This window comes from Lissotriton vulgaris, chromosome 6 (assembly GCF_964263255.1).
Source record: "Lissotriton vulgaris chromosome 6, aLisVul1.2, whole genome shotgun sequence".
In the NCBI taxonomy this organism is placed as follows: Eukaryota; Metazoa; Chordata; class Amphibia; order Caudata; family Salamandridae; genus Lissotriton; species Lissotriton vulgaris.
Window position 1 is genome coordinate 28,557,805 of NC_141694.1, and position 14,386 is coordinate 28,572,190.

The 14,386-nt window shown below is 52.2% G+C and overlaps 1 protein-coding gene across 2 annotated transcripts in view; it reads right to left on the reverse strand.

The window, feature by feature from the left end:
- Positions 1-14,386, reverse strand: part of DAAM2 (dishevelled associated activator of morphogenesis 2) — a 683,417-nt gene that overhangs the window by 205,998 nt on the left and 463,033 nt on the right. For both annotated transcript variants that reach the window (XM_086925887.1, XM_086925886.1), the window contains exons 9-11: positions 13,742-13,808; positions 7,945-8,062; positions 4,056-4,194 (exon numbers count right to left, since the gene is read on the reverse strand). In XM_086925887.1, the coding sequence (XP_086782013.1) occupies positions 4,056-4,194; positions 7,945-8,062; positions 13,742-13,808 (324 nt within the window). The remainder of the gene's footprint in view (positions 1-4,055; positions 4,195-7,944; positions 8,063-13,741; positions 13,809-14,386) is intronic.

Genomic DNA, 14,386 nt, shown 5'->3' on the forward strand with positions numbered 1-14,386 from the left:
CTCTTCCCACCCTGCGCCTCTCTGAAGCCCCTCCACCCGGGAGTGCTGAAGACAGGAGTTGCAGTGCTGGTGTCTCGGGGTCTTAAGTGCATGGACAAGGCCAGGTGGCCCTGCGTCCATGTGGGCGTGGGCAGTGCCACTGCCCTGCCTTCCTTTACTGTCCTGGCCTCTTCCCCACCCTGCCCCTCTCTGAAGCCCCTCCACCCGGGAGTGCTGAAGACAGGAGTTGCAGTGCTGGTGTCTCGGGGTCTTAAGTGCATGGACAAGGCCAGGTGGCCCTGCGTCCATGTGGGCGTGGGCAGTGCCACTGCCCTGCCTTCCTTTACTGTCCTGGCCTCTTCCCCACCCTGCCCCTCTCTGAAGCCCCTCCACCCGGGAGTGCTGAAGACAGGAGTTGCAGTGCTGGTGTCTCGGGGTCTTAAGTGCATGGACAAGGCCAGGTGGCCCTGCGTCCATGTGGGCGTGGGCAGTGCCACTGCCCTGCCTTCCTTTACTGCCCTGTCCTCTTCCCACCCTGCCCCTCTCTGAAGCCCCTCCACCCGGGAGTGCTGAAGACAGGAGTTGCAGTGCTGGTGTCTCGGGGTCTTAAGTGCATGGACAAGGCCAGGTGGCCCTGCGTCCATGTGGGCGTGGGCAGTGCCACTGCCCTGCCTTCCTTTACTGCCCTGTCCTCTTCCCCACCCTGCCCCTCTCTGAAGCCCCTCCACCCGGGAGTGCTGAAGACAGGAGTTGCAGTGCTGGTGTCTCGGGGTCTTAAGTGCATGGACAAGGCCAGGTGGCCCTGCGTCCATGTGGGCGTGGGCAGTGCCACTGCCCTGCCTTCCTTTACTGCCCTGTCCTCTTCCCACCCTGCCCCTCTCTGAAGCCCCTCCACCCGGGAGTGCTGAAGACAGGAGTTGCAGTGCTGGTGTCTCGGGGTCTTAAGTGCATGGACAAGGCCAGGTGGCCCTGCGTCCATGTGGGCGTGGGCAGTGCCACTGCCCTGCCTTCCTTTACTGCCCTGTCCTCTTCCCACTCTGCCCCTCTCTGAAGCCCCTCCACCCGGGAGTGCTGAAGACAGGAGTTGCAGTGCTGGTGTCTCGGGGTCTTAAGTGCATGGACAAGGCCAGGTGGCCCTGCGTCCATGTGGGCGTGGGCAGTGCCACTGCCCTGCCTTCCTTTACTGCCCTGTCCTCTTCCCACCCTGCCCCTCTCTGAAGCCCCTCCACCCGGGAGTGCTGAAGACAGGAGTTGCAGTGCTGGTGTCTCGGGGTCTTAAGTGCATGGACAAGGCCAGGTGGCCCTGCGTCCATGTGGGCGTGGGCAGTGCCACTGCCCTGCCTTCCTTTACTGCCCTGTCCTCTTCCCACCCTGCCCCTCTCTGAAGCCCCTCCACCCGGGAGTGCTGAAGACAGGAGTTGCAGTGCTGGTGTCTCGGGGTCTTAAGTGCATGGACAAGGCCAGGTGGCCCTGCGTCCATGTGGGCGTGGGCAGTGCCACTGCCCTGCCTTCCTTTACTGTCCTGGCCTCTTCCCCACCCTGCCCCTCTCTGAAGCCCCTCCACCCGGGAGTGCTGAAGACAGGAGTTGCAGTGCTGGTGTCTCGGGGTCTTAAGTGCATGGACAAGGCCAGGTGGCCCTGCGTCCATGTGGGCGTGGGCAGTGCCACTGCCCTGCCTTCCTTTACTGCCCTGTCCTCTTCCCACCCTGCCCCTCTCTGAAGCCCCTCCACCCGGGAGTGCTGAAGACAGGAGTTGCAGTGCTGGTGTCTCGGGGTCTTAAGTGCATGGACAAGGCCAGGTGGCCCTGCGTCCATGTGGGCGTGGGCAGTGCCACTGCCCTGCCTTCCTTTACTGCCCTGTCCTCTTCCCACCCTGCCCCTCTCTGAAGCCCCTCCACCCGGGAGTGCTGAAGACAGGAGTTGCAGTGCTGGTGTCTCGGGGTCTTAAGTGCATGGACAAGGCCAGGTGGCCCTGCGTCCATGTGGGCGTGGGCAGTGCCACTGCCCTGCCTTCCTTTACTGTCCTGGCCTCTTCCCCACCCTGCCCCTCTCTGAAGCCCCTCCACCCGGGAGTGCTGAAGACAGGAGTTGCAGTGCTGGTGTCTCGGGGTCTTAAGTGCATGGACAAGGCCAGGTGGCCCTGCGTCCATGTGGGCGTGGGCAGTGCCACTGCCCTGCCTTCCTTTACTGCCCTGTCCTCTTCCCACCCTGCCCCTCTCTGAAGCCCCTCCACCCGGGTGTGCTGAAGACAGGAGTTGCAGTGCTGGTGTCTCGGGGTCTTAAGTGCATGGACAAGGCCAGGTGGCCCTGCGTCCATGTGGGCGTGGGCAGTGCCACTGCCCTGCCTTCCTTTACTGCCCTGTCCTCTTCCCACCCTGCCCCTCTCTGAAGCCCCTCCACCCGGGAGTGCTGAAGACAGGAGTTGCAGTGCTGGTGTCTCGGGGTCTTAAGTGCATGGACAAGGCCAGGTGGCCCTGCGTCCATGTGGGCGTGGGCAGTGCCACTGCCCTGCCTTCCTTTACTGCCCTGTCCTCTTCCCACCCTGCCCCTCTCTGAAGCCCCTCCACCCATGAGTGCTGAAGACAGGAGTTGCAGTGCTGGTGTCTCGGGGTCTTAAGTGCATGGACAAGGCCAGGTGGCCCTGCGTCCATGTGGGCGTGGGCAGTGCCACTGCCCTGCCTTCCTTTACTGTCCTGGCCTCTTCCCCACCCTGCCCCTCTCCGAAGCCCTCCACCCGGGAGTGCTGAAGACAGGAGTTGCAGTGCTGGTGTCTCGGGGTCTTAAGTACATGGACAAGGCCAGGTGGCCCTGCGTCCATGTGGGCGTGGGCAGTGCCACTGCCCTGCCTTCCTTTACTGCCCTGTCCTCTTCCCACCCTGCCCCTCTCTGAAGCCCCTCCACCCGGGAGTGCTGAAGACAGGAGTTGCAGTGCTGGTGTCTCGGGGTCTTAAGTGCATGGACAAGGCCAGGTGGCCCTGCGTCCATGTGGGCGTGGGCAGTGCCACTGCCCTGCCTTCCTTTACTGCCCTGTCCTCTTCCCACCCTGCCCCTCTCTGAAGCCCCTCCACCCGGGAGTGCTGAAGACAGGAGTTGCAGTGCTGGTGTCTCGGGGTCTTAAGTGCATGGACAAGGCCAGGTGGCCCTGCGTCCATGTGGGCGTGGGCAGTGCCACTGCCCTGCCTTCCTTTACTGCCCTGTCCTCTTCCCACCCTGCCCCTCTCTGAAGCCCCTCCACCCGGGAGTGCTGAAGACAGGAGTTGCAGTGCTGGTGTCTCGGGGTCTTAAGTGCATGGACAAGGCCAGGTGGCCCTGCGTCCATGTGGGCGTGGGCAGTGCCACTGCCCTGCCTTCCTTTACTGCCCTGTCCTCTTCCCACTCTGCCCCTCTCTGAAGCCCCTCCACCCGGGAGTGCTGAAGACAGGAGTTGCAGTGCTGGTGTCTCGGGGTCTTAAGTGCATGGACAAGGCCAGGTGGCCCTGCGTCCATGTGGGCGTGGGCAGTGCCACTGCCCTGCCTTCCTTTACTGTCCTGGCCTCTTCCCCACCCTGCCCCTCTCCGAAGCCCTCCACCCGGGAGTGCTGGAGACAGGAGCCGCAGTGCTGGTGTCTCGGGGTCCTAAGTGCATGGACAAGGCCAGGCGGCCCTGCGTCCATGTGGGCGTGGACAGGTGCAGCTGGTGCAGTGGCACGTCTCCTGCGGGGCCCAGTTCATTAATATTCATGACCTGGCACCACAGCCGTGTGCAGCGGTGCCTGGTAGTAGCTTCGATGGGCGCCTGGCACTGGCCAACACGTGTGTGAATTGTAACGCAGCATTGACTGAGAAATCTGACCACAGCTTCAATTTACACTTGTCTGGTGCGCAGAAGAGGTGTTTTGTAAACACAGCTCCTAAGTAGAAAGTTCAATGCCTTTTGGCGCTATTAGTGCTTTGATAGCGCAGCAGAGCAGTAGAAACTTCAGCAATTGGCAAACATGCAACACCTGTGTCTCTAGCACACCTCCCACATGCGTCAGGCCGCACACGTCCTTCACCGACACATACGTGACGAAATAGCCAAATAAGCGGCCCCTTACATCTTGATGATGTTTCTGACGCTGAAGTTCTCCAGCGGCGCCACGTCGGGGTCCTCGCCGCGCTCGTCCTGGAGCACGATCTGCTGCAGGATCCGGTCGAAGAGCTGCCACTGCTGGAAGGCCCCCCCGTGGCGCTTATCTGCAAGAGATGGGAAAAGAAGCCCAGAATTAAGGGGTTCAGAGATGGACGCTGCACGTTACATGCCACATGCATGCAACCAACATGGTGGTAACAGGACCACATCACACCAGGGTGACCCTCCAGCTCAACAGGATGTGATAGAGTCATTGATTACAAATGTAAACGTAGTGCTTTTATATAGCGCACGAATCACCCCTGAAGGGGTCTCAAGGCGCTGTACACATACCGCTGTGGAACCCTCCCTGGCTTTTCCCTGTGAAGTGCCCACTCCTGGGCACCCCCAAGGTGAAGCCAGGCATCCTAGCGTTGTTGGGGCCAGTGTCTCTGTGTGGAGCATGTCATGAGGGCTGAGCCTCCTTTCAGGGCCAGCGGGTGCCATGTACCATACCTGGCATCACTGGTCTGTAGAGTTCACTGCAGACGCTCATCTTGCCCTCTCTCTTCTACTACAAATTGCCTATGTTTGCGGTGGGAAGAGCTCTCACGTTGACCCCTGAAGACTTGACATGGACGTCAGGGATAACTGAAGGGTGGCAGCGAGTCGAAGCCGGGTACGAAGATTTAAAATAACTCAATAGGTGTTTTAGGGGGTGCTTGAGAGGCGTAAAAGCTATATTCACTCATCCGCCATGTCAACCATGAGCTCTCCATGAAAGCGTTTCCTGGTCTTCAAACGACAACATGGAAGAGATGGCATGGTTCCTTCAGTTTGAGTGCCACTTGCATATGAAGAGTGCCAGCGTGTCTGAGTACACCTTGATGAGAGGCGAAGGTAACTACTGTCTGCAACCGAGGAGAGGCAAAGACCATGAGGCAGAGAACATGAAGAAGTAACCCAGAACATGTGAGCTCTGTGGATCCCTCCTCGTTCCACGTCTCTAGGAGGCCACTGGCCATGAGTACGGAGGACAATGTGGACAGGTCTGGCCGCTAAGATCGTGATGTATTATTTTATTCCAGTAAGAGCTTCTGGCTGCTGGACTTGCAAGGGGAGAAGAGGTGCCAGGCGAGGATCAGAGATTTCTCCCTTAAGCTCATAAAGGTGGCACAGACGTGAGATCTATCCGGAATCACCACTAGATACAGCTGACTCAGCAGAGACGACCACTCATAAAGGGGGCTCAAGCGCTCAAGTGTTGGTGTGAAGGAGTTGGACCAGGTGGGATAGAAGAAGAGGTGAGCAACAGGCACCCACTCAAGTCTGTTCATCGTCCTGTTTCAGAGACTAAAGTACACGCCACGGACGTTGCTAAGACGAGACATCACTACAGCGCAATCAATCAATCAATCAAATTTGTAGAGCACGCTACTCACCTGTTAGGGTCTCAAGGCGCTGGGAGGGAGGGGAGGGAGGGGAGTAGCTACTGCACGAACAGCCAGGTCTTGAGTTGTTTCCTGAAGGAGAGGTGGTCCAGGGTCGGCCGGAGGTGGGTGGGGAGGGAGTTCCATGTCTTGGCCGCCAGGTAAGAGAAAGATCTTCCTCCGGCGGTGGCTTTGCGAATGCGTGGTATGGCGGCGAGAGCGAGGCTGGCGGAGCGGAGCTGGCGGGTAGGCGTGTAGAATGTGAGGCGGCTGTTGAGGTACCTGGGGCCCATGTCGTGGAGAGCCTTGTGTGCGTGGGTGAGGAGTCTGAACGTGATCTTCTTGCTGACGGGGAGCCAGTGCAGGTTTGCAAAGCAAAGCAGTCCTCTGAGCAGGAGGGGCGCTATGGTTGACAGAATAAACATTTTAGAAAGATTATCACTTGATGACCATAAAGAAAGTCAGAGTTTAAAGGTGACATCCAGGTTATATACCTCCAAGAAGGCTGGTGAGAGGCAGAAGGAATTTGGATGCTCTGAAGGTGAGCAGAATTGAGTAAAGTGGCCCAAGTAATAGATCATCCGTGAAGCACCATGAATGTCTTGAGCCAGCTCTAGAGGTCTATGTGTTCATTACCTTTTAGTGTTCAGTAGACAACAATCACCAACTGATGTCGAACCTCTTTGCTCGAGAGCTCTTCTGTCACAACCAGCAGATAATCCTTAACTTGCACCCTGTCTACCTCCAGCCCTGAACATAGATGAACCAACTGCAGGCCAGAGGAACACCTGGCTGGTGGTCACAGCATGAGGTCAAACGAGGTAAAATGACATCTTCTGCGGATCTGAAGCCCAGCAGCGTTTCCAAGAGCGAGGAGCTCCGGTCACTGACCCGCACAGCTTACGGACACTGAGGCCTGTGGAAAGCCGCAGATGTTGCCTTACCTTCCACTGAGTAGGTCATGATGGCTTCAGTGAATGTCTCTGCATATTTTAGCAGCTATGATGAATGCGTTAAATGATCCAGCGCTCATGATGACGTAAGTGGCTGGATCAGAACCAAGGTGGAGGAAGGATGCCTTCCTTCTCCTGTTAACATCAAGATGATAGAGGCTGATTCCAGCTGAGCCTCTCTGCTCTCTTGGAAGGAAAAGAGGAAGCAACAAGTCTTGATTCATGCAACTGTCAGGCACAATCTTTGAAGGAACGCGAGGGAAGCTTCGCATGACTGATGGCTCTCAATGGAAGGTGGTGCAAGGCCGAGAAGCAGAGAAAACACAGAGAAATGACCCTGGTGGTGGAGGCAATGAGACGACCACCACAAGGAAGCAGTAAATGCAAGCACGGCCTGATCGTGAGGTCACAGACGCAAAGGAAGCACGACAAAAGACACCAAGTGGATTAAGAGGTTCCTCTGAGAAGAAAGGTCCTCTTACTGGACAACACGAAGGAAGCAGGCTACAGAAAAGGTGGCTGAGTGTCCAAGACTCCAGGTGTACAGAGACAAAGACAATTTCAATATATGCAAATGTAGCTTGTCTGGATATCCAGACAAGCCGTTGTGTCCAGGAATTAATTGTCAAGAGGAGACACCACCGAGATAGTTTTAACCTTCACTACACTTTTCTTTCGGTGATCCCAACATATATACATTTTCATGTTTGTATTGTCTTCCCCTCCCTTTGCTCCACCCCAGCCGTTGGTCTGCGCAGAGGTGTATTGAAGCAAGCCCAATGATGAAACATGTCACAATTTTGTGAGTGAGGGCAGTATTTTCTCACAGAGCTCGTGCCACCTTTGGATTACATTTCCCTACTCCGCCGTGTGTGTTATAGCATGTTGCATTGACAGGCTTAATTTCTCAAGCCGCAACATGAATTACTTTTTTGCTTCAGAAGTTGAAATGAAACATCTCAAAATGGGAGTTTGTGATTACTGAACATCTCTGAGAGATGTCACTGTTAGGTTGGTGCAGCTACATGCAAACTGGGCTGCCAATGAGAATTCTTTTTTTCAATTCTGACAATTTAACCTTTATGTGGAACAACTGACCCAACAAGTTAAGTGTTATTGTCTGTATTCTCAAGGAGACACTCGAGTTAGAGTTGAAAACTCAGCACAGTGGTCAGATTGAAGGATGGCTTGCAAGTGGTGATGACATACCGTTCCTTCTATCCCGCGCCAGTCACTAGAAGTAGTTGTCTCAATTTTTCCTCTTCGCCATAACAATAAAATTATTGGGTATCCACCCACAGTTTGAAAGTAAAACCCCAGGAAGAGAAAAAGAGTACTATTGAACCCTCAGTTTTAATTTCAAACTATGTTTACTTGTCTGATCCTCCCTTGATTCGACTCCATGATCGTAGGAAACTGTGAGATGGTTGTCCACAACATTGTGGGGGAGCAGAAACACAAGCCGTGGGGCCCACTGCATGGTTGTACTCACAAGGAATCTGCAAACAGTGCTGCAACACCGACAATAAATACGGGTAGGCGTCCGTGTGCTTCAGCTTCCGTTTTATGATGTCAAACATCTGCGTGGCGCTCTTGGTATCAATATGAACCTGAAGAAGATAAGAGCAGAACCCATAGGTTAACGTGCCGACACGTGTAGACAGCCTGCTGTTCACTCATGGGCACTTACGGGCACAAGGCCGCCTTTTCAAGATACTCACACTAGACAATCATCAAATCTCCTTAAAATAGACATTTATACCTACATTTTAATAATGTCAAATTGCATATTTACATATACGTATATATCATCGTCATTGTACACACATAGTAGTTTAAAAACAAAAAATTCTCATGAATCATTATTTGTATTCCCCTCTGAAGAACTTTGTAAAGAACACTTGTACCAAAGGTGCAGACACACAAGTGTAAACCATTACATAAACAAATGCAAGCTCTTTACTTCCATGATTTGCAGGAATTAACGTTATTCCAGTAAATGGCTGACTTCAAGCAATGGGAAGCTTAGAGACTGAGTGTAATTTTCTGTTTTCCTTCTCACTGATTTACTTAATTTCATCTTGTGGTGTGATAGTCCCCACACAACCAGATTAAGCTGTGTTTACTATTCATTCCCCTGTGTTTGACAAACAGTGAGCAACGCGTCACCGCTCTGCACCCTCACCGGCTAACAAACGATCCAATATATAATATATATTCCTTTTGCAAGAGATCAACAAATAGTACAGGATGATATTCAATCTACCGCTGCTCAAAGGTAATTTCGTATTCGAAGAAATATGCATTATGTAAAATACAGAACAAAGAGGATGCATTGTGTAATTTCTGGGTACAGTATATTCACAAATGCACTGAGCATTGGGTCTCATGGTATTGTATGGAGCCAGCACCCTTCATGCCCTCAACGGACAAAAATGTTCTGATATATACTAATCGTCCACGTATTGCAATCTGCCATTTTGTCAAAAAATGATGTAGATATAAAAACTTTCCTGCTTGGTGTTTCTAGAACCCATCATATATTTAACACTTGGACACAGAGTGTACTTCGTGGGCTGCTCTACGTCCTGTGGGCCATTGACCCAGTCTCAAGGCATTAGTTAAACATTTAAACCCAACCGAGAGAAAATCCAACTGTTGACTGGCGGGGTCAGTTCAGTCCAAACATCACAAGACTTGAAACAGAAGCTGGCCCGTCGGCAGACAAGATGGCGGCGTGAAGAGCCAGAAGGAAGACTTGGACTTCCCGTTCAAGTTCCACGAGTGCCACTGCCTTCCAGCTGCTCTGCTCTCCAGCAAACAATGGACACTGGGGGCTGCTAGAGGTGCACCGGGGCTGCTCGATGTGTGCGCCGGGACTGCTCGATGTGGGCGCCGGGGCTGCTTGATGTGGACCCCAGGGCTGCTCGATGTGGGTGCCAGGGCTGCTCGATGTGCACCATGGCTGGTCGATATGGGCGCCGGGACTGCTCGACATGGGTGCCGGGGCTGCTCGATGTGGGTACTAGGGCTGCTCGATGAGGGCAGCGGGGCTGCTCGATGTGTGCCTTCCCATTGCATGTCTTAAGGATTATATTGTATATCTAGAATGTTGGATAATCATAAGCCAGGAAGTGCCTCACCAACTCAGTTGGCTTAAACGCACTGTGGGCATCAGTCCCTGGCTCCATGCTCCGAAGGTGCATTTCCACTCCCTGGAGTAGCCTCCGTTCAATAAGACAGGCAGAGGGAAGGGAGACTGGCGCCAACACGCTGCATTGGTCTCCGGACGAGCTGCTGAAGTTCAGCCATGTTTCTGATGAAGCGCTGGAACAAGAACCGGAGGAAGGCGTTTGGCTGGAGACACTAGAAAGATGTAATCCTTCCTCATTTAGCACATCATGCTTCCAGCTGCTTGAATAAAACCAGACGAAGCAACTAGGAATGGCGCCCATCCCGAAAGCTATTTGGTGGTGGGAGAGAGCTTCCAGGAAGAATGCACATCATGGATGCAGATGATGGCAGAGTGACTTCATACCATAAGTCTGTCCACCAGACGCAGCACAAGGTTGACCCCTTGTTCCATCTGTAGTCCCTCAACAGCCTCCAGTGGCTGCTGATGGGTTAGAAGTGGAAAATACGAAGAACTAAACAGTGCTCTTAGAGCCCTGTTCCTTGCTAATGCCTTTCTGGCTGCTGGAACCAGGGGTAGCACTGCCAGGAGTACCTATGGACAGGTCAGGGGTAGCAGCACCTCCAATGCCCCCCGGTAAACAGCTTTCCCAGTCCATACTCAGAAAGGCCTTGAAAACCTTTCTTTTTGATCAATAATGCACCTTTTCCATAAAACCTTTGCTGTAGCGCCAAGAAAACTTCATCAGGTGAATACTGCACTCTATAAATGCCATTGCTATTGCCTCCTCTGAGCCCTAACTGACACCAATGAGATATTATGTTTTGGTGCCACGGTTTCACTGCACTGGTGTGACAATAGGAGGTCCAAGGTAGGGGGTGGCATGTACTACAAACCTCTTAGTATATACTAGAAAAGTCACAAACACGACTACGGCAATGAGGGAGGAGCCGCACAATGCTGGAACCTGAGTCCTCAACCTTGTTTCACTCGTATCCCTTCGACTCGATTCACAACGAGCCTCTGCAGTTGTGACGGCGTCTCCGCCCTGCAGTTTCTCATTGCTGAGATTCCACCACAAGTGCGGAGCGGAGACTCTGCCACGACTGCGGAGGCTCTTTGTGAATCGCACCCCTAAGATCGGAAGTATTGCATTGTGCTAATGCCAAAGTGCCTCATCAAAGCACTGGAATGGCCAAAGTCAATAGATATTCAACTGTAGTGTAGAGTCAGAGCCAGACACCTCAAGAGAAGCTTTGTGAGGAGCCTGCAGTTCTGGAGGCTCTGGACTTCAAAGCGTTACCAAGTAAAAGCCCTACCGATGTAAGTCTGTACACAACACACCTATGCAGTGTCTACACTACGGTGGCTTCAGGGTAGGTCTGGGCGGAGTTCCCGGAGTTACGCTATGCGGAACTCTGTGAAGTGCCAATAAAACTTGGTTGCGCTCTGCGGAGTTCCGCAAGCGGCGGAGGGAGTTAAGTCGCACTGCTCGCACTGATTTTTAGCACGGGAGTTTGTCCTGTGATGTAACATCTGAATGAACAGCACCACATGCAGTGCAAGAGGGCGCTGCTTCCTTCTGCCGCTCGGGTAGATCTTTTACTTGAGCAGCAGCTTTGTCAACGTGAGCAGCACCATGTACAGCACAAGTGGGCGCTGTAGCACCATCAGCTCTTCCGGTCATTTCTCCCCATCCAGACGACCAGCGTCGTATGCTCGTACACTTCAGCCTCCACATGACACATCCATGAGCACCTACCTGGGCTGAGCCCCTCCAGGTCATTAGGACACTGTTTCCAGTGCTGAGCTTGAGTCGGGTAACCCAGTGCATTCTGGGGGTTGTGGAATTGTTTTGCTTCCCTTGAACTAATTAGAGAGACTCGGAACCAATAATTGGCAGGTGAACGCTCTGCAACGGAGACAGTGTCCACGACGACCTGAAGTAACAGGGCCGGATTGAGATCTTGGCGGGCGGGTTACGTTGTCCCAATGGTAACGGTGAAATATAAATCCCATAGGATATAATAAGATTTATACTTCGATGGACTGGATATCCGTCACTGTTGTGATAGGGTAACCTGTCCGCTGAAATCTAAAGCATGCCCTCAGTCACTCTAAATTCCACCCCCTACTTTATAGCCTCTTCTCATCACAAGCCGCGCTGCTCTTCCCTCCTCCTTCTCCAATCCCTATGACATGCTCATGACATGTGTGCCAGGTGTGGTCCTTACTGGCTCCACCGCTCCCTTGACAACCACTTAAGAGAATACTGCACCCCCTCTTGTATTGCTATATCAAGTTGTGTACATCTGTAGTAGACCCGGAGATGGGCCAACGCCTGGTTCAGAGGAACATGAATGGCTCAAGCGGGTGAGTGTAGGAAAGTCAACTATTTTTCAAAGGATTCAATTGGGGCCAGTTTTGGTTCATTCACAGGAGACAGATCGAAGGCCGGTCTGGAACAGCCAGGCTAAAACGTCCTGACATTATCGTCTCCAGTCACAGAAGACTCAGAGTCCCACCAATGAGTACATAAAAAGAGGAAAGCTGATGTGATCAGGTTTAACTGTTCATCATTCAGCAGTGGTGATGGCCAACCTGGACTACAGCATCATTATTTCATCCAGGCTCCTGAAGAAGGCCAGCTTCGGATTGAAAAATCCAGAGAACCAGATTGTCAAAATGTGCTTGAAAATATGAGGGTGCCGGCACATAACACAGCGCTCCACGGACTCCAGCCAGACACAAGGATCGGATGCAACGTCCTTGGTAAGATGCATAAAAACGATCAGGCTGTGGGTGGGAAACCTGCACACCGTGGTGCCACACTACGCACCATCCCGGAACCAGCATATCAGCTAGTGAGATATCGACTAGCTCAAAGACAGATGGAGTTGGCTGGGAGACCTCGGCCTCATACCCTGGAGTCCTTCAACCACTGCCGTACATCATATCCTCAAACTTACCAAAGATCACCATGGTACCTTCCCTCTGACATCGCTGAAAGCTTTGAGAGTGAAACGCAGCTCTGTATTGCTTTGCCAAGCATGGCCGCCCGCTAACACCTGCTCTGCAACCACAGGACCCACTCTACCTCACCTCCAGTTAAACCGACTTGATTCACATCTCCATTGTCAGCAGATTGGACTTCCAACCTTTGAGATGGCGCTCGAGTTTCCACCCATAGGTTCTTTTCTCTCACCAGTTCCACCTTCCACCATTCAGAAGTATTCAGTCTGGCCAGGAGGGACAATAGGGCGCTCTACGAATTCTTCATTCTACTGTTGAGATCTATCCACGCCCCTCCCCCACCCATCACAAAAACTGTACATAACTGCTCTGTGCCCCACTTGCTCTGAACACAAAACACACTGGGATACAACTCTAGAATCATGTGCAACTCAGGTCTGGCTTCCTCCGGACGCCCTGACGCTGGAAGGTGTTCTTCTAAGCCTGAGGCACAGCAGATTCAAAATATCCCTCAAAACACCCTGCAACGGAGGAAGTGCTACGTTTTAATCCTGTCTGGAAAGTTGGGAGAGGTGTTCAACATTTTCCAATTCGCAAAGCTGAAACGTTACGAACTTCGCACAACTCTGCAAACAGAGTCAAGAATTCTAGCAGAAAAACTGTTTGTTTTACAATGTTCTAGCAAAACCGATTTTACAAGGAAATTATCCAACTAAAACTTTTCACAGGAAAATTCTCCCCTTTGGTGGACATTTCCTCCCATATTTGAATACCTTGGAAACAATATGCTAATTTTCACCCGTTTTTATAAACATAAAACACTTGGAAAAGTTTTTAAAATGCACAAAGTAAAAGTAGGTGAAATTCGAAAAACTTCAGCGACTCCTAGTGACAGGCCTCGGCCTTTGTTTCCCCCATCGAATCTACTGAGAACAACGCTCAGCTCTGGGGTCGCTCTGGAACTGATGGGGGCTTTTGAACTTCCCGCCTTCCTTCAGACAGCCTGGCTTCTTGTATCCCAGAACTGCAAGCACACAATTGTACTGTTTGATTCAGCCTCTGTCCACGTTCCAATCCGAGAAGCCAGACCAAGTGAATCAATGCACAGACTTTTAAGAGCAAGAAACATCTTTTTACATTCTTTTTTTTTTTAATTAACTAGTATTGATAAAACTCCACTTACCATATCAAACCGCTTGGCAAGCTCCACGTCATCTTCATTCCTCACCATCTCAAAAAAGTCTAAGTGCCTGGAAGGGAAAAGATGAGCGTCATTCATAGCTCAAAAATGTATGAAAAGATGCGTTTCTATTCACAGCTCGCGATGGATAAGATGCTGCCATTCAGAGCTCAAAAAGGGAAAGATGTGTCTGTTCACAACTTAAAAAGGAACAGATGTGTGTGTGTGTGTGTGTACTAATACCTAATGCAGCACTGTTGCATGCATGCACTTGTACCGAATGCAGCACTGTTGCATGCATGCACTCGTACCAAATGCAGCACTGTTGCATGCATGCACTTGTACCGAATGCAGCACTGTTGCATGCATGCACTCGTACCAAATGCAGCACTGTTGCATGCATGCACTCGTACCTAATGCAGCACTGTTGCATGCATGCACTTGTACCGAATGCAGCACTGTTGCATGCATGCACTCGTACCAAATGCAGCACTGTTGCATGCATGCACTCGTACCAAATGCAGCACTGTTGCATGCATCTACTCGTACCGAATGCGGCACTGTTGCATGCATGCACTCGTACTGAATGCAGGACTGTTGCATGCATCTACTCGTACCAAATGCGGCACTGTTGCATGCATCTACTCG